General features: G+C 40.7%; 1 protein-coding gene across 1 annotated transcript in view; it reads right to left on the bottom strand.

The window, feature by feature from the left end:
- MLLT3 (MLLT3 super elongation complex subunit) overlaps positions 1-27,966 on the bottom strand; it is a 120,817-nt gene that overhangs the window by 21,537 nt on the left and 71,314 nt on the right. Inside the window, exons 5-6 of the mRNA XM_061470858.1 lie at positions 14,341-14,460; positions 10,042-10,644 (exon numbers count right to left, since the gene is read on the bottom strand). Coding sequence (XP_061326842.1) covers positions 10,042-10,644; positions 14,341-14,460 — 723 coding nt within the window. The remainder of the gene's footprint in view (positions 1-10,041; positions 10,645-14,340; positions 14,461-27,966) is intronic.

Below are 27,966 nucleotides of genomic sequence, written 5' to 3'. Positions count from 1 at the left end.
AAGCATGAACATCATTAACAGAAGAGACTTGCCTTTTTAGAAGGTACTAAAACTAGGCCTTCCATATATGAATATAGGTTAGTGCCAATAGCATCAACGCTTCTGATTACCAGAGGCTCTCTTTTGTCACTTAAGCAACGCTTTTTGACAGTTTTACAGGCTGCTATCTCAAGGACTTTGGTATTATGGCTTTATTCACTTGGGCTTTCTGCTCTAATCCACTGATTACTAATCACCAAACAGATTTTAATTTTTTTTAATGGATCTGAAATTAGCTACTGGGTGTCTTTCACAACAATAAAAGTATAAGACAGTACCAGCAAAGAGCTTCTCTCCTATGTCCTTTTCCTGTTTTACTAGTTTTCCTGCAGACAACCAAATGAGAGTTGACCCAAGCTGCTCATTAGTGCAACAGAATCACAGAATCATTTAGGTTGGAAAAAACCTTTAGGATCATCAAGTCCAATCGTAATGCTGATGCTACCTAGCCCATGACCAAGCTATGTTAAATGCCACATCTACATGCATTTTAAATATCTCCAGGGATGGTCACTCAGCCACTTCCCTGGGCAGCCAGTTCCAGTGCTTGACAAGCCTCTCGGTGAAGAAATTTTGGCTAATATCCAATCTGAACCTCCCCAGGTGCAACTTGAGGCCATTTCCTCTTTTCCTATCACTTCTTACTTGGGAGAAGAGACCAACACTCACCTTACTATAACCCCATTTCAGGTAGTTGCAGAAAGTGATAATGACCCAACATGATTTGTTGCATTCTTAGACAGTCTCAGCAATTTTACTGCTCTCACACAGATGCACTGAAAACATGGACTTCTTTATTAGGCCTGGTTGTAGGATTCTGTGCTTTGAACTGTTTGGCAAGAAAAGCAACTCTTCTTTGGCTCATGTTTTCCCTGAAAAGAGACTTTTTTTCAACAGTTCTAAACCACTCGTCTTCTGTCATTCCCAAACTTGTCTGTTCTTACAAGTAGTACACCTTACTCTTGAGCTGCAAACAATTTTCAGGCAAACTCACCTGTTTATGACACAGGATATAATAGAGCTAGCTTTGTATATTTCATAGTTGGTTCAAACAACTTCTCCTATAAATAAAGCCAATCGTTTCAAGCTCCTTATTTAGATTTGGAAATAGAAAACATCTGTATGTGGGTGAGAATGGCTTCTCTTGCCTTCCCCTGAACAGTTTTCAAAGGAAGCTCACATATTGTTTCCTGAAATAAAATTTAAATAGTATGGTAATATCCCATTTCATATCAGCCATTTTACATATTTCCTACCTTTCTGCACAATAGTCTTACAGATTTATGTTTCCCTGTACCATATATACTGGAAAGTCTATCCACTTAAAACTGCTTATAGCTGAGTATTACTTCCACTTCATCTGAAGTTAGCTTCACAGGGAGGAATATGTTTCCCCAGGACAAAACTTCTTCTCCAACAGAACACCTGTACTCATGACTTCCACAGACTCCTAAGTGCACTGTCACTGACCACTGCCTCAGCCTTTAGCAAAGTAATCCAACCCATCTGCAGCCCAAACAGCCCCACCTCATCCACCAAGTGCACACATATGCCACTGCAAAGGGGAGTGACCATGGTACCATGAGGTGCCTGCACCCAACCCAGCTATGGAGTGGGAGCTAGAATTATTGTCTTGTAGAATGGAAATAATTATTCATAACTACATTTAAAGAACTAAACAATTATTTAGAGAAGTAATTTAAGATCAAGGAGGTGTGAAATTTAAACAGAAAATTCCAGATTGATTTGTAAGAAGAGACGGTGACATTCATCTGGCAGAGAATGTGACCTAAGGTACTGATACAGTTAGCTGCCTTTACTATTTATAGCAATTTTAAACAAAAAATTTCATATCATTGATGGAGATGAGGTTATTTGTTGATTAAGTGTACTCTCTATCTGGCACCTGAGCGAGTCCATTGGCTTTGATGGGATCCTGGTAGATGTCATTATAAGGACAATCTCAATAATCTTCAGTTGATTATGGTGACTGGAAAAAGTGCCCAAACATCCAAGGTAAGGAAATGTCTCTCCTGTCTTCAAGAGCATGAAGGAAGAAGACCAGGGTACCACAGGGTACTTACCTTGATCCCTCAGAAGGTGCTGGAGCAGCTAACCCTGGAAATCATTTCCAAACAATTAAGGATAAGAAAATCACAGGAGTAATAAGCACAGCTTCAGCAACAGGAAGTTTACCAATTACACAAAACTGGGAGAAGTGGCAGATATGCCAGAGGGTGTCAATCTGCCACACAGGGGGACCTTGACAGGTCAGTGAAATGGGCAAACAGGAACCGTATGAAGTTCAACAAGAAGTGTGAAGTCCTGTACCTAGGGGAGAATAGCTCCGTGCACCAACATATTCTGGGTGCCACCCAGCTGGAGAGCAGCTTGGCAAAAACAGACCTGTGGGTCCATTCACCATTTACAGCTGACACATCTGTTTGCTGTGATTTTGCCTACGCATGTACTTCTACTGATTACTGCAAAAAATAATACTCATTTAAAGCTCCTCGTTGCTGCTCCACTGACTCAAAAGATTTTTGATAATGTGATCTCAGCTTTACATTAGTAGAAAGTCATGCAACTGATTCATAAGGTGTAATAAATTATTTACACAAGAACAATTTTTTTTAAAAAATATCATACTTGTTTATGTTTAAACTACATTTACCCAAACCCTTATAATGTAGCGTAATATATTTGAAATATAATTCATGCAGGTAATTGAAGTTCTTAAAAATATTGGCTGATCATTATTTAAAATACTGGTTAAATTAAGATCTCATGTACTACAACCCTGAACAACGTTGAGTTTTACAGTGTTCAAAGGATCAAAAGGCTGCAAATGGCACAAATAAATTAAGTTGAACCACTGCATCAACAAGCTCTTTTACTAAAATTGTAACATTTAGGTCACAAAATTGTATCTACTCCTAATGGTCCTCTGCCAAAGAGTAATGACCCAGTGAGTTAAACCAAATTCACACCAACACTTCTTAAGCTTTAAGTAAAGACAGTTCTTTTATTGCTGGTGTGTTGACACGGGACCACCCTCAGCGAACACCAAAATTATAGTTAGAATTCATTAGTCATGAAATTTTCCCTAGACAGCAACTGCTGCCTGGAGTAACTCGATTTTGCAGTGGAGTGGACACTGTTGCTGTGAGGGAACTGACACCCACACAGAGGGAAAGAAAGAGATCCACTAGATTACATTTGCTTTCACTTATTCCTTGTACCAGGGCTATAAGCACATTTCAATACTGGAAGAACAGCGACACACAGTCATAAACACCCCTGAGTGTGAGGTAAGCACATGATGTTCATCAGGAGCATCTGGTGCGCATTGCAAAAGGTCCCCCAGGAAGCTCGTGTATTGCAGCATCAAATACCAACACCCAGCACAAAACACAGGGCACCACAGCAGGGAGATCTAAATAGTGGTAGTCCCTCATCAGCAGGCAATGAATTGTCATTCTACACAGGCATGATACAAGATTCACGGTACTAGTGATTTCAGGCAGCCGTAACAAAATTGAAACTTCAGGGGATTACCATTCTTTGAAATGTAAAAATCAAACTGGGAATTTATGGTGTGTCCTGGAGAATTCACATCAGTCATCAGATTAGAAGCTTCCAAATGCTAAGCGTTACAAAAATTGCCTAATGAATTTCATGGTGAGTTTGGCAGCAAGCCTTCAAAGTACACAAGTAAAACATGCCATTTCTGCCAAAGAAAACAACCATAAAGTTTATGGTTCTGCCTAAAAAATAAAAAGAGTATAAAAGCCATAGCTAGATCTTACTGTTGTAGACAAACGATTTCATCTGGCAACTAACAGGTGTTAGTTTAATTATATGGAGCTATTTCTCTGTATCACAACATAATGCATGTACATAGATAGAGCGACCTCAAAGCAATGAAAGCTGTATCAAGAAGATCTCACCTAATCATAATTAAAATACCCTATCTTTAGCATTTTTACTGCAATCATCTTGGTTTTGTGAAACTGTCATGACTTTACTGGGACAGACACAAAGGTGTTTTTTTTTCCACAAAAGAAAGAATATCATTAAAATATTGGCACTGCACATACCCAGTTAAAATACTTTCTTTCTGCAGGCTAACAAATTAAGAGAATTTTCTAGGGTTGAAATATAGAAAATAAGGCTCCAACTACAAAATGAAAATATTTATTTTAAATAATAAAAATATTTTTATTAATTTATGCAAATAATTGAGTTAATCCATGTAAGTAGTGAAATGGATCTAGCCAACACTTGTGAATGAAGTAAAATACTGCACACTGAATCAGTAGCCTAATGTATGACGTTATTTCTGTGGTCAAAACATGGTATTTCCTAAAATTGAAAAAAAAAATCCAAACCAAAAAAACACCTACCAAAATCAAACCCATCTCAATAGCTATGACTTTGCCTCAGAAATGAAAAATGGCCGTAGTCTCACAACACTGTATTTGCACACTGGACATTTAACCACGTAGACACAGTTTCTCTCCACTGATTTCCTAACATACCATGGTAACAAAAATACCTCAGTTTAACATCCAAGCTTGCTGCCACAGAGGAATCACTACCTGTCAATCTTGCTGCTTCCTTACCCAGCAATGGTTCACCTCACCACATACAGACTAACTTAATATGCACCTAAGCTTTTGTGAGTAAAGCTAAAACAGTTTCCCCTCCATAGTAACAGCTAATAAAAATAGGTTTAGTATAGCAGCTGGATGGTGACATACTACAGTAGATGCCAACGGCCACAGAGCATACTTGTACCCATGACCATTTCTAAGAAGGTCTGATAATTCTCAGGCCACAAATTCTCTCAGAGCACAAATCTGAAAGGGAACACACTGGACAGTATGGTATTTACATGACCTGCTAACACCCATCTATTTGTGGCTACTGCATTACCTCCTCAACACAGGAGTACAATGGGCACATAATTCCACAAGGGTGGCTGGCAGTGTTTTAGGAGCAGTGTCCACCCTGGCCTAAAAGTAATCAAATGCAAAACCAAAGCATTAAAATACCAAGCAAATTGTAAAGATTCTAATACAACAGGTTGCAAACCCATAGTGCCCAGCCTGCAATGAAGGACATCATCAATCCTGTCCTGCATCAAGGTCAGTTTCATAAAAGAAAATAAAACTTAGCTTCCTTATTTTTCTTTCTTCATGGGTAACCAAATGAAAATTCCACACAGAGCACTATTTCACTACTCTTATTTCTAACTTTAAATATTATCTGAAAGAGATCTTACTTTGGCTCTGAGCCCTGGCAGAAAGCAGGATTTTTCAGCTAACAAGGGCCTCCTGGAGGTTTTACAAGACCATGGGGATTTTCAAAGCATTCCCACTTTTGTGGGAGTCAAATTAATAGATCACATGCCAGATCCAAAGTGGCATTTCATGGATTATTTTAAAAAAGTACGTCTCTTGTAACTTTGAGACTGCTTTAAGATACACAAGCAGTTAATTAAGTACAAACCCATCGCCTATGCAATCACTGCTATATTTTCATTGTTCTGTAATGGACTTCCTAAGTAGCTTGCATTTTTTCCAAAGGCAAAAGACCAGCTAAAGTACCCTGCTTTTAATAACTGAAACTCTTTATACTCTTGAACTCTCACAGTTTGCTTGCATGCATTTCAGTTTGCATTTCCATAGGCTTCAACAGGCCAAAAGGCTGCTACTATTACTAATGGCAATGCTAATATTGCAGGGAAATACACAGGCAGGAAGGGGAACAAGAACATGTATCACATGCAAAATTATCACAACAGGAGCAAAAACTCATTCAACAGAGCCATATGTGTTCTGTAAAAAAATCCACCAACAGACCACTATCATGCATAACAGATTTTAAGAGTTATTTTCATTTTATTGCTGCAACTGGAGATACACTGAGAACACTGGCTACACCTAAACAAATAGGTCTGCTTGATCTGTTTTGTGCCTTTCTGCTGCAGCAGCTTCACTTAAAGCTATACACCATTTTATGCTCCCTACCCAGACCAGCAAAACTGGTAATAAAACAGAAATTATCAGACCTGCAACGGTTCCCTTCTGCAATGGCTCCACAGCTCAGAAAGGGATGCTCCAGCCATGGAAAACACCTCACCCAGATGCAAAATTCTGTTATTTCTCCATCTCACATACAGCAGCTTGCAGTTTGCACAAATGGGATGAGAACATCATCATGCTTCATGACCAGACAGGCAGTAAAATCAAGAAGGTTGAGTTTATGGGATTTTTACCATGTTGCTGCACTGTCCCACACAGGAAACAGACAGATGGAGTTTTAACAAATACATCCTGCCATTAAATTCAAAAGTAAAATCTTTGCGGAGTTTTCAAGTGGGCTTTGCTAGATCTGACACACTTTCACTCCATACCCTACTTTACATGCTTCATACCACAGCCAGTAAAATAATGTCTCAGCCTTTACGTATAGTTTCTGACTGAATATATTACATGTCACTCCCAAACAGCTTTGCTAGCTCATATGACTCTAAAAAGACCTACGCTGCTTTGAACACCCAGTCTATCAGCAACTTTAAAGTGCAACATACTTCAAATCACAGTCATATTTGAAAAGTGATAGTCAACAAAGCAGCTTGAAGAGAAATGGAGACACATTTCACTTGCCAGCAGCTCAGTCAGCAGAAAAATACAGCTAAAATAAATACAGCAGTGCACCACACCACAGAGCATGCCAGAGACCACAGAGAAATGAGCATCCGTGGTCTTAAATTAAGTCATAAACAGAAAAGCTATTAAACTAGGGCAAAAAGTTCATCACTAATCACGGATGTGATTTACTTTATTTCCCACTGTAATTTTATAAAGGTATTTGGAACTCAAAAGAGGGACTGACAGTAGGACATCAGAAGACAGTGTCTGGCTTTCTGAAATGTACTCAAGGCAACTGTATGCTAACCTGGCTGCACTCCTAAATGCAGATTTTAAGGGACACCTCAGAGGATGGATTAGCCATTGGCAGACACGCTCTACCACATGACAAAAAAATCCACCTCACTCGGAGAATGCTAAACTTTTACGTCCTCCACTTTGTGAAGGCAAATGCCAATATTTCAAGTCAATGTCTAGAGCTGGGTAGAGAGCATGATGACAATATTGAGAAGGATTGAGCATATCTTGCTTTTCTGTCTCAAGTCCATTCACTGAAAGGATACACCCCATCTCAACTCAGTGAATGGGCTGTATCTGAAGAAATCAGGGGAGCAGCAGCACTGTCTTCCTGTGGCACATACCCAGCGAAAAAGCACCTCTCTTTAATGATGCTTGTCTTCGCAGCTATTAACAATTCTATTACAATTCATACATAATTACATTTGCACTATGTCATAACTTAAACTAGAAAAAAAATGCACATGATTCAAAGACAACATTTTTGTGGTATCCTAACAATTTTCTTTTAGATATTGATTTCTAAACTGATTTGTTATATCTAACCCAAATTTGCTGAGTTGGGTTTTGTGGTTTTGTTTTTTTTAAAGCCACTTTAGGAGTAACTCCTGGAAACTTTACTAAAATATATATATACTCCTAAATAATGATATATTCTTTGTTCATCAATAGTATAATAATCGTCACTGTAACTGTACCACAGTGGTAAATAACATCTGACTGAATTTTATAGTGTATTATCGTGTCAGAACATGCCATTGAATTTTATAGTGTATTATCATGTCAGAACATGCCACCGAAGAAGTGTCTTCCCAACTTCAAGCAACTGTGTTGGTTAGTACCATGAAGCATTAACAGACCTGAAATAATAATTCCTGTATAGCAAAATCATTATCATATTTTCTATGTAACACTGCAACTTTTTTGTCTTTGTATTACTATTTATAGGATGTATCTTTTATGCACCTGGCTGTAAAATTTATTCCTTCTCCTGAAAGGAGTGCTAAATATGATAAGCACTCCTTTTCATGCTTAGGAACCCACCAACACATATAAAAAGTTTGAACTACTTTTTCCGACATACAGAATTACCTCTACTGCACTACTCAACCACCTTTTGTTAGCAGCCCTGGTTCAAAAGCCAGTAAAGTGAAATTCTGTAGGTACTCATTAACCAGGTTGCCCTGATCTTTTCCACACAGCACTAACAATGGTGTGAATCCACGGGCACCTTAGGAAATTATTCTGGGTTTCCTAGACACCTTTACTAAGTCCCACTGAATATCCATGTGTTCCATGATCTGAGATGTCAATGCTAAAATACACCAGGGCCCAGACCAGCAGGATCTGTTTCTCTTTGAGTGGACTCCAGTACTTTGCCCTCCCAGTAACACTGGCTCACAGAACTGAATCTGCTTTTTTACTTTAGTACAGAATTAAGGAATTCCTTAGGTCCTGCAGGTCAACTCCAGACAAATGATGAACAGCAGGGCAAGTGGACTTGTGTCATCATCCTACGAAAACCACAACGGCATATCATGATACCACTGGTAATGGGCAAGAAGCTGCAAGGCAGAGGGAACCCATGTCAGCAATTAAAAGAATCAGTTTTAAGGACCATCCATACCCTTCACACATCAGTTACCTGCAAGTTGCTGTGCAGCACACATCTGAGGTGCCTGCATTTGTAAAATTCCAGTTGCATTGCAGTTGCTCCCCTCAATTATTTTGTCTTTGAAAAAAGATGAAGAATCACTGCTACCAGTAAATGTGCCACTACATGGCAGCTATTTGAAAGAACAAGAAATCTGAAAGCAAAACCTATGCCAATTATCTAGCTATACTGAGGATCGGTAGCAAGTCCTAAGGATACTGCCATAAATTAAAAAGGAATATTCAGTTTCTTTTGAAGACATCAAAAATTAATTCACACCAAGGGTGACTAGTGTGAACCTTTTTCAGATTTAAAGACAAATGTCTAAGTTCTAAGCCAGATGAGAATGTCACCCCAATCACAGTATCAGCAGTGCCATGCTGTAATGAGGCGCCTGCACTATTCTACACGTTCTAAATTTTACAGCCTTTGCATGCCCTAAGGGACCAGTCATTAAAAGGTCACTTGAGAAATAAATTATTTTCTCCCTTGTGGCAAGTTTCTGTGAAATAAAAACCTAACGTTGACACCTCCACACAACAGCGTATTTATTGTCTGTTTCAGAGAGGGCAAGTAGGGCTATGAATCCCACGGCAGTTACAGAGACACACAACAGAAACCAGAAAAATAGGAGAATTAAACAGGCATGGCTGCAAAAATTTCCTCTCTATCATGCACACTACCTCTAGTCATAAGCACAAATAAAAGCACCAAACAATCCTTTTCTTTCCATCCCTTTCCTTCTCTACTCATCTCTTTTCGAAAGGCGCTTCTAAAAACCAAGTGTCCTAGGAGAACTATTAAAATCCAAATCATCAAGAGCAAATGATGCTTGAAACAAATGAGCAGGCATGGTAGACAAGTATTTTAAGGAAAGCAAACTTCCACAAAAAAAGTCTTTCTTCTTCAGTAAGAAAGATTCTAGGAACGCCTCTTCCTCCTCAAAAAAAATGTGGTATCATTCACAGAACTGCTATTTTTAGCTGAAAAATAACAAACACAGATTTAATGAAACCCTTTCCTGAATTTACTGAATTCTTGAATACCTGAACACAGACTTAGGGTGTGAAATATAAGCATTAAAATCAATTTCCTCTTCCCACAGAAGAGGCATGAAATTCAAAAGAACAAGATCAAAAGAGCAGTATTATTTATAGACTTTTCCCATATGCTCATTTGTCATAATGTTGACAGACGTATAAACTGAGTAGACTTGAATAGGCAATACAATTCAATGAGAGCATGCATAATTCTGAACAGCCAGCAGTCAGCATCCTTCAAATCGAACGATCTGCCAGTAGACAGGAGAAAGGAGGGGGAAAAACCAAATACAGTGCACAATTCCACAGACTATAACTATACACATATGAAGCAAAACCAACCACCACTTACTTCAGATTTGGAGGATATGTTTTCCTCCACATCAGAATCACTGGCATCTACAATATCATCAAATGGTGGCAGAGTAGGTGTCTTCCTTTCCAGTGTATTGCTTTCGGTTTTGACTCTTCCCACCTTGGGCTGAGATCTATCCTTTGTCTGTTTTTTGTCAGCTGAACAAGTAAGAATCAGCGGTGGGGCACTAGAGAAACTTTTAAATAACAAATCTGGACCACTTTTTTTTCTTTTTTTTGCTGAAGTTTCAGAGTCCACAACAGAGGGCCTTTTTGTGAGGGTCTTCTTTTCTTGCTGCTGCCCACCTGTTATGGTAAGGATAGGGGTGTTTTCAGATTTCAGCTCCTTGGGTACAGGTTTGGGTTCCTTGAAGGCCATCTTAGAAAATATTTTGTCATCTTTTAGTGGTTTGTTTTCTTTGGGTTTCTTAGAGGATTCTTTGGAAGATTTGTTCTGTTCCCTGGAAGGTTCTTTGAAGGCACTTTTATGTTCTTTTGAGTCTTTAGAAGTTTTTTCCTTGTGCTCCTTTGTTAACTTGTGGGTCTTCAAAAAACTGTTACTACAGCTGCTGCTACTTGTGTTCAGAATCCTAGTTGAGTCCTGCAAAAGGGAGATACAAAATCTAACTTACAAAACCCCCAAAAAGAACCCTTAAAGCCCTGAGAGACAAACAAAATATGGATACAAGCATCATATTAAAAACTTGGAACTGCAGGTTGAAAACCAAAAAATGCAAACGCCTGTTTAAGAACAGATCAAACCCCATTATTTTGGGCAACTTATCTGCAATAAAGTGGTGGAACATGAGCAGGTACCATGCTTGTCAATATCTGCAAGACAAGTTATTTTTTATCTTAAGAATTAGCTATGTTTTTTAAGAAACATTGTAAGATGAACATAAAGACAGTTTAGAAAATTTTAACCATGTTGATTAGCTGTGAGGAAAAAAAGAAAATTGTTAGGAAAGATCAAGCTAAGAACCATATACTGCCAACAGAATTACTTCAGGATCAGAGTGAAATATGTGCTCCTGTTACACTGTAGGCAAAGTTTCTCTACTGTGATCCTCTTTCCAGCTTTTGCCAGATCCTTTCCCTCATACAGAATAACAACTCTGGGTCCAGCCTGGATATGGAAGACTTGATTTGACACAAAACATCTCAGCAGGCAATGTCTTTTTATGGAAAACCTCCTTAACTAAAAAAGCTTTCCTCTGTATTTATCGCTGCTGTCTCTGCTGAATATTTGATAGCATTTTTTAAAATCAACTAAACATGAAGGATTTCTGAAAGGGTGACGACTCAGAGATCTTAAAGGCAAAAGCAGAAAGAGCAGAATTCTTCACTCAGTTGAATCTGGAAAGTCGAAGTGGGAAGGAAAGTGGTGACCTGTAGCTAGAGCTGGCAACAAGGGAACTGAACCATATGCTATGGGTCATATGGGATCCTCTCTTCTGAGAATTAACACCTAGGAATTCTCAAAAGATGAGGATAGCCCCAGCACTGCCCACCTTCCACTTTCATCAAAACTACTAGCAGTAGGTGCTCAGAACCTCAAAAATACCCAGTAGCCTAACTGCACTCTTATAAAGAGTAATCACCTCTAGCACTCTCTCCAGAAACAAGCTTCATTTTATATGACTTTCAATCTGCAAAGTGACATTTCAATTTACAGGAACCTATGGTCAAGCTGTTCAAGTTTAGGTTGCTTACTTCCAAGCTGATTATAAGCACTTTTAACTATATATTTCCTATCATCTAAGAAACTTCTAGAAACACTTCAACAAATATACTGCATTGCAATATTGCACCAGTGTTATACAGATAAGGGTTTTGGCTGGGATAGAGTTAACTTTCTTCCTAGTAGCTGGTGCAGTGCAGTGTTTTGGCTTTAGTCTGAGAGCAATGCTGATAACACACCGATGTTTTAGCTGTTGCTGATTAGGGCTTACCCTGATAAAGGTCTCTCATGCTCTGCCAGTGAGGAGGGGCACCAGAAGCTGAGAGGGAGCAGAAACAGAACACCTGACCCAAACCACAGCATGTCATGCCCAGTATATAAACTCAGGAGAGTTGGCAGTGACATGGGTGTGGAGGTTATCACTACTCAGGCTGGGTATCAGTCAGCAGGTGGTGAGCATCACTTGTGTTTTCTGAACTTTCATTTTTCCTTGTTCCCATTATATTATCATTATTATTTCAAAATATTAATTTCAATTATTATTCTGTTCTACTTAATTTCAATTATTAAACTGTTCTTGTCTCAACCCTCATGTTGTGCCTCCTTCCAATTCTCCTCCCCATGCTGCCCTGCATGGGGCAGGGAATGACGGGAAGTGAGAATACAGCTGTGTGGTTCTCAGTTACTAGCTACACGTAATCTATGATGGGTAGGTAACCAATTTTTTCCTTTTTTTTTTTTCTTTTTCCTAAATGCACAGACTAAGCATTAGAAGTTGTAAGTTATGGAACCTTGACTTGAGCGGTGAACAAATGAATTCACATGATGATTCACCAGTCCAGACAAAGTGGATAGCGCCCTGGTTTTTTTTTTGTGTTTGTTTGTTGTGTTTCTTAATAACCTCATGAAATAATACTTAAATCACAGAGCACGTTGTCCTGTAAATTTGAGACATGCAAATGGACTGTGACAGCTGCTTAACAGGTAACATATTTGCAGATTAAAACACTTTAAACTCTTTAACGACAAGGCAAAAAACAGTGTTGAACTTTCTGTGTATCTTGCAGGGTGGGATTCTGACTTCACACCACAAAATATAATTCCCAGGTTGGTTGAAATGGTTTTGAATAAGCAGTATCCTCTGGAAATCACTTCAAACCTCTCCAGTTGCTGACAGACATTAGAAACCTAATTAGCAGATGAAGCAGTTGGGGGGAAGGAGGGGTGGTTCATTAAATTTTATGAAGTCATCAAACTGAGCACACTGGCAAGGCCATGCCAGCCTACTTTACTCTGGGTTTAGTCTACAATTTAGTACGAGTGGTCATAAAAACATGCATTATTTTCATTTGTAATAAATAATGTTATGCCTATTGAACAGTTTCGTCTATGTTAAGCCAGTGGACTGGAATTAGTCTCAAATATGCCTTCTACTCCAAAGAGGAAAAGAGGAATAAAATAAAAAATTGCTCAGGGAAATTCAGGTTACTGTTGAATACAAATGTGTTTACTATTTAGTAAAAACACTGATTAGGGAGGGGAAAAAAAAAAAAAGGTGAAAAACCCGTAACAAAATCCAAACCACAACACTTTGAAAGCCTCCACAAATACTGTGGCTTGCTGGCTGCACGCTGTAAACAAATTTACCTACTAGTAAATTTCTTTTAGTTCTTGCAGATTAATAGTGTCACACATTTAGAAAGCTTTCCACACTTCAGCTTGTCCAGCCCTCCAAACCACTATGAACAATGACATCAGGAGAATTAGAAGCAGATGGAGAATTACAAGGCTCACTGGTTTGACACAGAAATCCAAAAGAGGGAGTATAAAACAATTTTATTTCTTTTTCCTGGTCACTCACGGGAATAAGATCTTTTGGGTTTTTGTTTATACAGTAAACCTCATTTCACTGCAGCTGACACTACACTCATTCCAAAAGACAATCAACCCAACAAAGCTAATCAAGCTGCTTCTCTGTATTCTGTGCCTGTAGTATTTACATAATACAAACAAGCACAGCATTACCACTGATTTAAAGCCAACACAAGTTATCACCAGCTAGCCTGCAGCTATTTTTTATATTCTGAGAAAATGCATAAAGTAAGGCTTCTTGCACTTCTGCATGTCCTCTGTATTTCCAAGATTAAAGCTTTGTTTCAGAATCACAGTACTGGGGCTCACTAATACCATCTGCATTAAGTTAGAACACAAAATCTTCAAGTTTCACTTTACACAATTATCTTTAAAAGTATTTAAAAAATACTTGATAAATGAAACAATTATTATGGTATTTTCTCACATTCTTTACATTTCAGTAGCTCACACTTCCATCACCAGAATCCCCCAATTCTACAACAGACCATCAGAATTTCTCCTGGGAAAGGAGGAAAACAATTACATATGTACAGTAATCAGAAAAGCAGTACTTTCACTGACACCTATTCTGACAGCAATCCTTGTTCTGTATTATTTTAATATGATAAGTTCACAACAAAGAAGTATCAAGACCTATTATCACTGGACTATGTCATGAGATTGCAAAATACCTAGAAATATTAGTAAATTCCCAGGGAAAGCACCACTAATTCAAGTATCTTCCAGCAAAATAATTCTCACCTTTGGCCCATGAGATAATTTCTTCTTCACTTCCGAAAAAGACATGGGGTTACTGGGAAGGTTGGGGAGATATAGGCTCTGTCCTGAAGAGAACGATGTGCCGTCTGGCATTACCATGATCTGTTGTAAGAGGGAAAGCATGTCAGTCAAACATCACCAGAGACAGGGAGAGTTTCACCTGCCTAAAAATGAGCAAATCACACTGGCAGGAGAATAAAACTTCTCCAGCAAACAGTACTCATGCATTAATGTAAACACACTGCCATCCTCTATTTATAATGAGTAAATCATATCCTTCAATTTCCATGCAAATACAATGCAAGCCCCTCAGAAAATGGCGTAACTTGTTCTATTCCTTACATGCTGTCATGGTTTAAGCCCAGCCAGTAACTCAGAACAATGCAGCTGCCTGCACACTCTCCCTCAACCCTATCCCCACCCCGGCCTTGCTCCCGGAGGGATGGGGAGGAGAATCAAAACAATGTTTACTCCCACGGGTTGAGATAAGAACAGTCCAGTAACTAAGGTATAATACAAACCACTGCTGCTGCCACTGATAATAATGATAAGGGAAGTAACAAGGGAAGAGAATACAACCGCTCACCACTCGCCAACCGATACTCAGGCTGACCCGAGCAGCGATCTAACCCTTCTGGGTAACTGCCCCCTGTTTACATACTGGGCATGACGTGCAGTGACCCCTTTGGCTAGTTCGGGTCAGGTGTCCTCTCTCTGCTTCCTCCCGGCTTCCCCTCCTCCCTGGCAGAGCATGACTCACAAAGTCCTTGGTCAGAGTAACCATTACTGAGCAACTACTAAAAACATCGGTGTTATCAGCACTGTTCCCAAGTTGAAAGTCAAAAACACAGCACTGCACCAGCTACGAAGAAAGAGAAAAATGACTGCTGCTGCTGAACTCAGGACACATGCCATGACACCTGCATCCTCAGCACACTTTCTCTCAAGCCTAGTACACTTGAAAGTTCATCCTACTTGCACTAAACTGTTCTGCAGGCTGCAGACATCCCATAAATGAGGATGTGTAATCTTTGCTTTTTACTAAAGCAAAGTGAAGGAAGATTGTAATGGGTACAGGTAGGAAAGTTAAGGTGGCAGGGGCAGGGAGTCCCTCGTGCCAGAGACAACTGGCTGTCACACACCCACCGCAGGGCATGGCTGAGCCCCTCAGCCAACATGGCAGCACCTCATGGAAAATAGTTGTAAGGGCAAAACACCGCACAGGCAGAGGTGAGAACACCAAGAACAAGGGAAGAGGTCCTCTGGGCGCTGAGAAAGTTATTCCCCTGCAGTCCACGGAAAGCCCATGCTGGAGCAGTTCTTGAAGGAATTCAGCCCACAGAGAGGACCCATGCTACAGCAGGGGGAAAGTGTGAGGAGGAAGAAGCAGAGAGGAGCTGTTATAGATTGACTGCAAACCCCATTCCCCTGTGCTGCTTGGGGAGGTGGAGATAGACAAGTCCTGAACAAAGGGGTGAGGGTGAGCACAGGAAGGTAGTACTGAGCAGCAGTGGTGTTTCCTTCCTGTTACCCAAATCCATCTTAATTTGCTACAAAATGAAATTAATTTTCTCCAAGTTGAGTCTGTTTTGCACATGACAGTAACTGGTGAGCAATCTCCCTGTCTTTACCTTAACCCATGAGCCTTCTCCTATCTTCACTCCTGCCCTGTTGAGGAGGCAGAGTGACCAAGTGCTTGGGTGCGAGATCATCACCCAGAAAAGCTTAACCCACCTCAAATATACAGTGTAAGAACAGCCTAAGGTTTTAATGTGAAAGCTGTACAGCTCTATCTTCAACTTCAAGCTTCTGGCTTATCTGGAGTACAGTATGAAAAATAGCAATCTTGGATTCAAAATTTTAGCATGATTAATGTATACAGTAAGACACAACTTCAGTTCAAACTGCAGACTTTACTGTCAGTAAAGAAGACAAAAGACCGGGAAAACCTCATGTAAATTTAACTTTTTGGCCCCTATGATACAAACCACACCTCTGTCTGCCAAACTCGTTTCTTTCAGAAAAACAATATGGTCCTCACTAAAATACTCTATATCAAAGAAAAAAAAAAAAAAAAAAAAATCACTAAATCACTTGCCTCCTCCTCCCTCTCACAGAATAAAGTTAATACTAGCATTCAGTAACTCTTCAGAAACTCCTCCAAAACACTTATTTTCTTTGCCAAGCTCATGTGTATAAAAGGTCCCTGCATTAGAAACACTTTATAGAATTGAGATGCACTTCCCTTTTGGCTAAATTTAGGAAAGAGACAGCTATACATCCAGTTTAAGTTTACTGAAACAGCTTATCTGCCAGAATTATAGCAACTTCTGCAGTGGGTAACTGCCCACTTCTCATTCGTCAAACACATAAACACACAGCCTGGGAGATGCACTTCAACCAGCTTCTAGAGCAAGCCCCCACCTTTACATCACATGCACAGCATTTACTGCTTAAGTGTGTCTATGCATGTCTATGTACATGGCTATATTAAGACAAGGCTACCAAAACAGCAAAAGGTGGGAAATGACCACATTTGCAGCAAGCTGCTAATTCTGCAGCAGGATTGCATGCTAATCAGAAGCATAGCAAGAGCTCTCCAGTCCAGCCATGCTATGTGCACTGGTTTTTTTACTCTTTTCCTCCTTTCTGCACTATAAGGCTACAGCTAGCTTATAGCTACAAAGAGCACACCCTCATTGGTGCAGGACACTGCCAGAGCCCATGCTGAAGCCAGGCACTCAAGACCACCCACAGCTTGTACTTGTCTTCTCCCACAGGGAATCACTTCAGTGACAAAACCCAGGCACATTACTAATTCTTCCCTTCAGCCCCTTCCACAAGTCAACAGTTCAGTGGGATTAGACAAACTGGTGGAGTAAGGCACCAGTGCTGCTGTTAACAAAGCAAGGTGAGACAACATCTGGTCTCTAAACAAATCAGTTTAAACAGACAAGTAATCAGACTCTGAATTCACCAGCAGGTGAAGCATGAAGTTCTGATTACAGTTTTGCTGTTCCCTCAAAAATACAGTTTGACTATATTTAAGCAGAACAGAGGTCTAGCTAATCTCACAGCTGGTCTTTGATGTAGTCAACAGTGACAGTAACAGGCCATGTAAAAGTAAGGAGTAAAAGTAGGGAGTTAGACACGCTTCTTCACAAGCACTAGAGAGCTTTAAGAAACCATCAGTGGATTTGAGTACCTGGTACTGGATAAGCATTAGAAACGTGGCCAAGAGAAAACAGTTTAACACTTTAATACCAGGTACAAATGATGTAAGAATTACCAAACAGGCTGTATTAAGAAATGTGTCAAGTGGAGGTGATAGTCCTATTCTGTGCTGCCCTGTTGCAGCACCAGCTTAAGTACTCTGTGCAGCTTTAGGCACTTCAGTATAAGGACACCAAATTATAAGAGTGTGTCCAGAGGAGGGTGACCAAGGTGGTGAAAGGTCTTGAGGGCCAGACTTAAAAGGAGCAGCTGAGGTTGTTTGGCTTGCTCAGCTTGGACAGGAGAAGGCTTGGGGGGGTACATCATGGCACTCTACAACTCCCCCAAAAGGTGAAGAGTGAGGTGCTGATCTCCTCTCTCTGGTGACCAGCGGTAGGACATTAGGAAATGGAATGAAGCTGCATCAAAGGGAGTTCATATTGGACATTAGGAAAAGGGTCTTAACTCAGACTGGTCACTGGAACAGGCTCCCCAGGGAAGTGGTTGTGGCACCAAGCCTGTCACAGTTCAAGGAGTGTCTGGATGATGCTCTTAGTCCTACGGTTTATTTTTAGGTAGTCCTGCAAGGAACAGGGAGTTGGACTTGATAATCCTTATGGGACCCTTACAACTAGAGACATTCTATCATTCTACATACTCAAGCTGGGTTTCTTTTTTTTTTTTTTAATTAAAAAAAACAAAACAACTTTTCCCTGTTGGTGGAAACTTCGTAATTTTCATGAACAGAAATTTTTTGCACCTATAGGAAGCAGCTAATATACTATTACAAGACTGACAAGGAAAAAACGGTTCTAAAACCAGACAGGCCATAAAAGGAAGGCTAAAGTAAGTGCGGACTCACTGCTCAAGGGGCAAGAGACCTCATGACAAAGAACATGGCTTATGTACTCAGTGTTTTTTTAGCCTCTGTTTACACTGGTAACATCTTGTTTCCTCAGGCCTTCAAGGTATCTGAGCATCCTCACAGAGCCTTCGGTGATGAGTCAGTGCCCACAATAGAGGCGGACTGAGTTCAGGAGAACTTCATCCACAGAGACACATAGGTTCATGAGACCAGACTGGATGCAGGGGTACTGAAGGAGATGGTTAGTTTCATTGCAAGGCAGCTCTCCATCATCTTCAAAATGTTGTGGTGATTAGGAAAGGTTCCTGATGGCTAGGGAAAGGTAAACATCACATTCATCTTCAAGAAAGAAGACGTAGGGAACAGGAGTCCCACTTCAGTCCCTTGGAAGTACAGAGAAAATCTTCCTGGAAGCTACTTCCAGCCACTGGAGGGACAAAAATGTGACTGAGAGCAGTCAGCACAGGTTTACCAAGAACAATCATAGAATAGTTAGGGTTGGAAAGGACCTTAACATCATCTAGTTCCAACACCCCTGCCATGGGCAGGGACACCTCACTCTAAACCATATCACTCAAGGCCTCATCCAGCCTGGTCTTGAACACTGCCAGGGATGGAGCATTCACAACCTCCCTGGGCAACCTATTCTAGTGCCTCACCACCCTAACAGGAAAGAACTTCCTCCTTATATCCAATCTAAACTTCCCCTGTTTAAGTTTTAACCTATTACCCCTTGTCCTATCACTACAGTCCCTAATGAACAGTCCCTCCCCATCACCCTTATAGGCCCCCTTCAGATATTGGAAGGCTGCTATGAGGTCTCCATGAAACCTTCTCTTCCCCAGGCTGAAAAGCCCCAACTTTCTCAGCCTGTCTTCATACAGGAGGTGCTCCAGTGCCCTGATCATCCTTGTGGCCCTTCTCTGGACTTGTTCCAACAGTTCCATGTCCTTTTTCTTTTGAGGACACCAGAACTGCACACAATACTCCACGTGAGGTCTCACGAGAGCAGAGTAGAGGGGCAGGATCACCTCCTTCGACCTGCTGGTCACGCTCCCCCAACACCCCCAAGTCCTTCTCCACAGGGCTGCTCTGAATCTCTTCTCTGCCCAACCTGCAGCTGTGCCTAGGATTGCTCTGACCCAGGTGTAGGACCTTGCACTTGGCATGGTTAAACTTCATACAGTCGGCATCAGCCCACCTTACAAGCATTTCAAGGTCCCTCTGGATGGCATTCCTTTCCTCCAGGGTATCAACTGAACCACACACCTTGGTGTCATCGGCAAACTTGCTGAGGGCACACTCAATCCCACTGTCCATGTCAGCAACGAAGATGTTGAACAAGACCAGTCCCAACACCGACCCCTGAGGGACACCACTCGTTACTGGTCTCCAGCCAATCCTGCCCAATTTACAGCCAGATCCATGAGATACATACCAGACAGATTACGAGACGGGTGGAGAATTGTCTGGACTACTGGACTGAAATTATTACTTTCAGCTGTGTGAGGTCCAGCTAGAGGCCAGTGACTACCACCGTTCCTCCAGGACGGATCACCACTTAGTCCAAAACTGTTTAACGTCTTGGTTAACAATTCAGTGGGATCGAGTGAACTCTCAGCAAATTCACAGATGACACACAGGCAACTTCAGAGATACCCTGTGCTGTCCAGCACAATCTCTACCATACAAATGTGACTTGAATTAGAGGATGTTCCAGGAAGAGAAGAAAAAAGGTTAGATCAGCTGTTCCATAAGGAATACTCAGCAGGTGAGGTGAACTCTCAAGAAGGCCAGCCTGTCGTCTAGTGAAAATGGACACGAACTTCAGTGTGGGCAGCTACTTAATATAAAACACTGAAGTTGGACAAGAGAAAGTTACCTTTCTTCTGGTTTACACTGTTAACTGGGAGGTTTCCCACACCACCAGTAATAAGCTATTCTGTAGAAGTTTTAACTCAACATAGTTAAGAGATTATAACATGCAAGTTAAGTTTTAACAAGATCTCATCCTAATAATGCATAAGAAAATTCTATAAAAAATGCAAGACTAAATCATATTGGAGAACACAAATATCATATGAATATCATGCTGTTTATTTCTACTATGGTAAACAACTCCTACCACAGAGCAAAAGCACAAATGTACCTAAGCTATTTTTACTTTCATTGCTGGTATGGACATAACATATCTTTTTTCCTCCTTCCCCAACCTCCCCCCAATACTGTTCTTGACAGAGGATGATTTTGCTCTTTTTGTCACATATGCCAATAAAGCATTATGCATACAAAAAGTCAAACTGATCTGCTGGTAGTGGTATCTTACCTCTAGTTCACCGAACACCCACTTCATCAGCTTGCAGCTATTGAGCTTGTATTTAAAACCTTTACCTACCAGATGCATTAAATAAGAGACAGCTTCCTGAGCAAAGGCAAAGGAAAACTTATTTCCCCCTCCCATACACTGAGTGGAGGAAATACACTGGTCTTCACATTACTGGGTAGGAGTCCATCTGCTTGATCAACCTGAATAACCAGCCTCCATAGTACCTGAATCAGATACCTGCTAAGGCATTCCATCTGCTAATCAAGACTGAGTAGGAACTGGGACTAGAGTGCTATGGAATGAATTTAATGTATTTCATTTATGTAGTTCCATACACTGCTAAGCAAAGGAAGGGATAAGTGAACAACTGTGAACTACCAATTATCTTAATGTAATTGGAAACACTTTTCTACTATCTCTTTTCCAGTAATTTGGGAATTACGAAATTACAATACATGTACCTAAACCTACTAACAACTGATTCAGAAGTCTTCTTACAAAAAACTGTCCTGTCAAAGATAACATTTATCTAGCCACACATGTTTGGCAGCTTAGAGCACCCAGGTACCCAATAAGAACCACACACTTTCAAAACATAAAGCTCTGCTCTTAAGATCCCAGTAGAGAAAGAATGAGAACAGCCTCAACAAGTTCCACGGTCTTCTCTTATTGCAAATTTCTACAAATTCACATCATGCTATCCCTGATGCATGGGAGTTACAGATCTGCCACCCCACACATATACTTACATAGTCAGAAACTGCACAAGCTGTCACAGTGCTCCAGATCAACATAATCCTATTATTAAGGCACATTAGACATTCTGAGGAAAATGAACCACTACCAAAAAGCTGTAGTCCGTCTCCTACTTTCTCACATTCCTGAATGAAAGGAGGCCATCAAGAAAGCTGGAACAATCCTGCTTCAAATAGATCCACACCAAGTTAACTGTTGTAATTTCGTTTACTGAGCTGGTAATCCAAGAACAACTACATACAACAGAACAGGTTGGTAAGGTTCCCCACAATATGCTGCAGAAAAATTTCAAATAGCACTTTCAGTAAGACATATGAAATACCTGTTAGAATTCTAGGAAAAGCAAACCATTTCTACAATGTTTCTGCAGCACTGCAGATTAAATATATTTCTCATGCATCAGCAGGGACTTCCTTGTGTGGTCCTGGGCTGCTGCATGCCACATCGAATCATAGAATATTGAGGGCTGGAAAGGACCTTAAGATCATCTAGTTCCAACTCCCTGCCATGGGCAGGGACACCTCACACTGAATCATGTCACTCAAGGCCCTGTCCAACCTGGCCTTGAACACTGCCAGGGATGGAGCACTCACAACTTCCTTGGGCAACCCATTCCAGTGCCTCACCACCCTTACAGTAACGAACTTCTTCCTTAAATCCAATCTAAACTTCCCCTGTTTTGAGTTTTAACCCATTACCCCTTGTCCTATCACTACAGTCCCTAATGAACAGTCCCTCCCCAGCATCCCTATAGGCCCCCTTCAGATACTGGAAGGTTGCTTATGAGGACTCCACACAACCTTCTCTTCTCCAGGCTGAAAAGCCCCAACTTTCTCAGCCTATCTTCATACAGGAGGTGCTCCAGTGCCCTGATCATCCTCGTGGCCCTCCTCTGGACTTGTTCCAACAGTACCATGTCTTTTGTATGTTGAAGACACCAGAACTGCACACAATACTCCACGTGAGGTCTCACGAGGGCAGAGTAGAGGGGCAGGATCACCTCCTTCGACCTGCTGGTCACGCTCCTTTTGATGCAGCCCAGGATACCGTTGGCTTCCTGGGCTGCAAGCGCACACTGAAGCCGGCTCATGTTCATTTTCTCATTGACCAACACCCCCAAGTCCTTCTCCACAGGGCTGCTCTGAATCTCTTCTCTGCCCAACCTGTAGCTGTGCCTGGGATTGCTCCGACCCAGGTGTAGGACCTTGCACTTGGCATGGTTAAACTTCATACAGTCGGCATCAGCCCACCTCACAAGCATTTCAAGGTCCCTCTGAATGGCATTCCTTCCCTCCAGGGTATCAACCGAACCACACAGCTTGGTGTCATCGGCAAACCTGCTGAGGGCACACTCAATCGCACTGTCCATATCACCAACAAAGATGTTGAACAAGACCGGTCCCAACACCGATCCCTGAGGGACACCCCTCATTACTGGTCTTCAGCCAGACATTGAGCCATTGACCACAACTCTTTGTGTGCGCCCATCCAGACAGCTCTTTATCCATCAAGTCGTCCACCTATCAAATTGATGTCTCTCCAATTTAGAGAAAAGGATGTGGTGTGGAACAGTGTCAAACGCTTTTCCCAAGTCCAGGTAGATGACATCAACTGCTCTAACCCTGTCTATCAGTTCTGTAGCCCCATCACAGAAGGCCACCAAACTGGGCCACCAAATTGGTCAGGCAGGATTTCCCCTTAGTGAAGCCATCCTGGCTGTCACCAACCACCTTGTTGGTTTTCATGTGCCTTACTTAGCATGCCTTCCAGGAGAATCTGCTCCAAGATTTTGCCAGGCACAGAGGTGAGACTGAATGGTCTGTAGTCCCCCGGGGCATCCATTTTCCCCTTCTTGAAAATGGGGGCTCTATTTCCCTTTTTCCAGTCATGGGGAACTTCACCTGACTGACGTGATTTTTCAAATATGATGGCCAGTGGCTTAGCAACTTCATTTGCCAGCTCCTTCAGGACCCATGGATGGATTTCATCAGGTCCCGTGGACTTGTGCACGTTCAGGTTCCTTAAGACTGTCTCGAGCCAGATCCTCTCCTACAGTGGACCCAGGGTCTTCATTCTCACAGTCCCTGCGTCTGCCTTCCAAGACATGGGTGGTTTTGTCAGAGCATTTGTCAGTGAAGACTGAGGCAAAGAAGTCATTAACAACCTCAGCCTTCTCCAAATCCCGTGTAGCCAGTTCTCCCAAGAGCTTCTGGAGATGGCCCATGCTGTCCCTCGTCTTTTTTATTCACAATGTAACTACAGAATCCTTTCCTGTTATCCTTAACATCCCTAGCCAAGTTTAATTCTAACCAGGCCTTAGCTTTCCTAAGCTGGTCCCTGGCTTCCCAGACAACATCCCTGTATTCTTCCCAGGCCACCTGTCCTTGCTTCCACCTTTTATAAGCCTCTTTTCTCCCTGTAAGTTTCCTCAGGAGCATCTTATCCATCCAAGGAGGTCTCCTCACCCTCCTGCTGCACTTCCTTCTAGCTGGGACATGACACTCCTGAGCTTGTAGCAGGTGGTCCTTGAATATAAAGCAAGAGTCTTGGGCCCCCCTGCCCTCTAGGGCTATATCCCATGGAACCTTACCAAGCAGGTTCCTGAAGAGGCTGAAGTCTGCTCTCTTGAAGTCCAGGGCAGTGAGCATGCTGCACGCTCTGTCCCACATCATTTTATAGTGAAGAATGAGTTCATTCATCACTGAAAGCACCAAGAGTAACAAAAAATCAAGTTGTCCTGAACAACCATTATTTGTACTTAAACAAAAACAAAACAAACAAACAAAAAAACAAACACACCCCCCCCCCCCAACCAACACCCCCCCAACCCCCCCAAAAAAAAATCCCAAAACAAAGAAAACCCACCTAAGGAAATAGAAAGCATTTCTTGAATGTAAAGTAACATACAGTTTAAGAAAATTCAATTACTTCATTATGAAAAGCACAAGATTAAAGATAATCCCTTCCCTATAGTGTCCTTATATCCAAGGCAGGCTCTGGGTAGAAGCCAACTATTCCAATTGACACAGAGGAACTGTAAGGAAAGAGGTAGGATAGAGAAATAAAAAAGGGAAATCCCTATGATTTCATCTTTATTACATGATCAGAGATGTAAGTTTTAGAAGTGGCATTATGAAGGCATCTCAAGTAACTGAAAAGATATTTCTCAACTGTAAAACAGTAAAAACAAATATTTTGGAACAAAAAACCCTACCCAACAAAACAAACAACAACAAACCACCACCAGACAAAAAACCTTCAAACAACAGAATGCAATGGGTTTTGGCAAAGCCTGTATTTTTACCTTGGTATATTTTTATAATAATTGCACCTCTCTCAGAATGATTCCCTCTGACTCATTAGTAGATCAACTGTCTTCAAGGAGTTGCTATGCTACACAAGCTGCTTGTATGTCCCTGCTAATTTCACAGAAAGCAGAAAAGAGACACCTTTTGATAAGAAGAATCATTACTACTTTAAAAGTGAACTTATTCCTTGCATTCTTTAAATCTGAAAGCTCCTGCTTATCATAAATAAGCCATGTGCACTTGTAATGATGTTACAAATGTTACTATTTTTGTCCACTGAGATAACTGCTCTCTTAAGGGGCATCTGTAAGTCTTTTATGAAAGAAAATTCACCTGTTAAATGCTGCCTGTGTACTCCTGGATTAAACAAAGAATTATGGGTCTCCTTCCAAAAAGGTGAGACTGTTACACAGTACAAGCATTTTTCTTCATATATTTGCAGCTACAGACTGAAATTATTTCTGTTTTTTTTTTCTGCAAGAATAAAGTTATTCATAATACCATATTCAAACAAGTAGTGCCTGAGCAAGTCTGTGTTTCAAGAAGAAAAATTCAATTTAACTGTTAGGTTGCTATTATCAGCATCTTCAAAATCAATTTATTTCTACTTTCTCAATAAGCTGATTAGGTGTAATTTTCAGGTTTTTTAATTCTAATTTTTTTCTTGAAATTGAAATACATGCAAGCCAAAAAAAGCAATAAAGCCAGTACCACCGATTTACACATGGTTTTACTGGGCTTCAACATTCAAAATCTATTTCAAAGTTGAAGATTATTTTTAATGACTAGAATTTCCTAGTGTCATCCCTCTTCCCTTATCCATACAGAGGAAACATAGTGCCGTCTCTTTTTCTTCAGGCTCTTTCACTTTTAGAGGCTGAAAGTAATGAGGATAGGTAACTGACAAATCTAGGAAGGAATGACCATGTAAGAATCAATGATTACTGATGTCTACTTGATGAAAACTTCAATTCTAATGCACAATTTCATGGTGGCCCTAGAGGATGAGCTCCGCAGGAGACTACATCTACATAGTCCTATGGCTACAAGTTAGCTTGACAATTTGCTTGGTAAAAAATGGAGTAATCAAAAGTCATCATTTGTATACAGACTGTCTTTGGGGATTTCAAGCCATAGATTGGACGATGGTATACACTGCTAATTCAAGAGTCATATGTTAGCTTCATATCATCAGTACTATACTGCGTAAACAGTGCAAAAATTCTCAGTGGCATGATTTCCACAAACTTTTATAAAAGAAATTTCATTTAGAGTATATATGCAAAGAAATGGAACATAAACAATTACACTGAATAGTCTGATTGAATTTTCCCATCATACTCTTGAAAATATTTCCTCTGTAAACATTTACTTTTACATTTATGAGAACAAGGTCAACTGAAAGTAGGTAAATGGTTGAGGTGGGACTTGAAAGTAACTAAAGCCCTTCAAGGACTGAAGGGAACTTCAGTGTAGATTTCTTTCTGTAAGTGGAGAACACTGACAACAACTTTGCAAATTGGATAGGGCCTTTGCAAGTTAGAACCACAGGTTCCTATTTACTTTCATGACCACAGAAATACAGTCTCTGAAGCCAAAAGCTATTATTCTTCTTGTATGGGCTTAAAAAATAATTCTCAGATTGGAAGACAAATCAGCAAGCTGGTGAGCTTGTATTAATGACAGTGACTGCACATTTATGCTTCAATTCTGGTGATACCAAATAAAATGCTAAGACAGAAATAGTCCACAGAGTTAATCATGTCGGCACCACCCTAAGTATCCCGTTTGCCTTAACTACAGTGATTGCAGCAGCACAGCAAATCTGTGCCACAGCTGTGTTCTCACTTGCTTAATTACTCAGAATGTCCAAATGTTATTCTTATTCTCTCCCAGTGAACTGCAGAATAACCAGCCTGACCTTTGGTCACATGAAGGATAGGAAAGGGTAACTATAAGAATGCACTGGCAGACTACTAGTACTTAATTTTAAAACAACAAAAAAAGGTTCTTAGCCTGAAAGACAAAATAACATTGGCTGTACCAAGTATCCCTGACTACGTGTGAGGGAAAAGAGGAGTTGTGAGCATCCAAGTGATAATTTAAGGAATCTGCATCAAGAGACAAACACATAGACAAGCCTATAGTGAATATGGCAGCATGCAGGTGCCAGGTGAGTCTACACTCTTCCCTTCAGAAAGACATACAATTTGTAATACAGACATTTATGCAATGAGAAATAAAGAATCAATGTTTAGTAATTTACATCAGCGGAACAACACATCCCATGATTTCTGCTTGGAGAAAAACTAATCGGACATCTGGATTTCAAGGCGTACAAAATCAAGCGATTTACACCATTACTTATAAGCATGTAAGCAAAAGTCCACCACCTTAGAGTGCTTTTTCTCAAAGGTGCCACTCAGCTTTTTATATTAATAAGCTAACTCACTCACTTTGAAGGACATGAACATTTTGCCTGCCATGTTGCCTGTCAAGGAAATTTAGTTGTTACTTTCACTTTCTCTTGAGTATTGTTTTGACCCTCTAAGTAAGTGCAAAACCCATCACATACTGTAAATGCCTTTCTCAGCCTGAAGTATTGAAGTTCCAAGTGAGTTAATGTTCGTGAATTCATTCAGTTGTCTATTCTACTTACACTTGAAAGCGAGAGCCAGCTTTCCATGGCTTCTACGACAGTCAAAGAAAAGCCTGTGTACACCGTTTCATGAAAGTGTAACAGGCCTTCAATCCTGGGAGACATAAGCCCTTCACACAGGCTTTTAGTAACAAGACAGACAGAATGCTATTGCATCATCCCTGCCAAGTTGATCAGACAAATTCCTATGTCAAAAAGCCTATACAGGGAAGAAAACACTGATAGTTTCAAAAAAGGGAAACTATTTCTTGAAAGGGAATTGGAAAACTTGAGAAATAAAAAGGAAAAAAAAAAACAACAACTGAACAAGCTGTTTGTAGTCTCCAGAAGACAAAAGCCACTGACACACAGCATTTTAAAAATGACCATACTTGTATATTCAGGGAAAGAATTCAATCAACACCACCCCCCCCCCCCCCCCCCCCCCATTTCATTGTTTTCAATTAGACATTTCTGCTTTTGTGAGCTCAAGAAACCTATA

The sequence above is a fragment of the Pezoporus flaviventris genome, unplaced genomic scaffold (assembly GCF_033815535.1).
Source record: "Pezoporus flaviventris isolate CSIRO_AGI_PZ_B2104156 unplaced genomic scaffold, CSIRO_AGI_Pfla_v1 ptg000064l, whole genome shotgun sequence".
Classification (NCBI taxonomy): Eukaryota; Metazoa; Chordata; class Aves; order Psittaciformes; family Psittacidae; genus Pezoporus; species Pezoporus flaviventris.
Note: the sequence above shows the minus strand (reverse complement) of the source record. Positions and strands in the feature narration are given on the sequence as shown.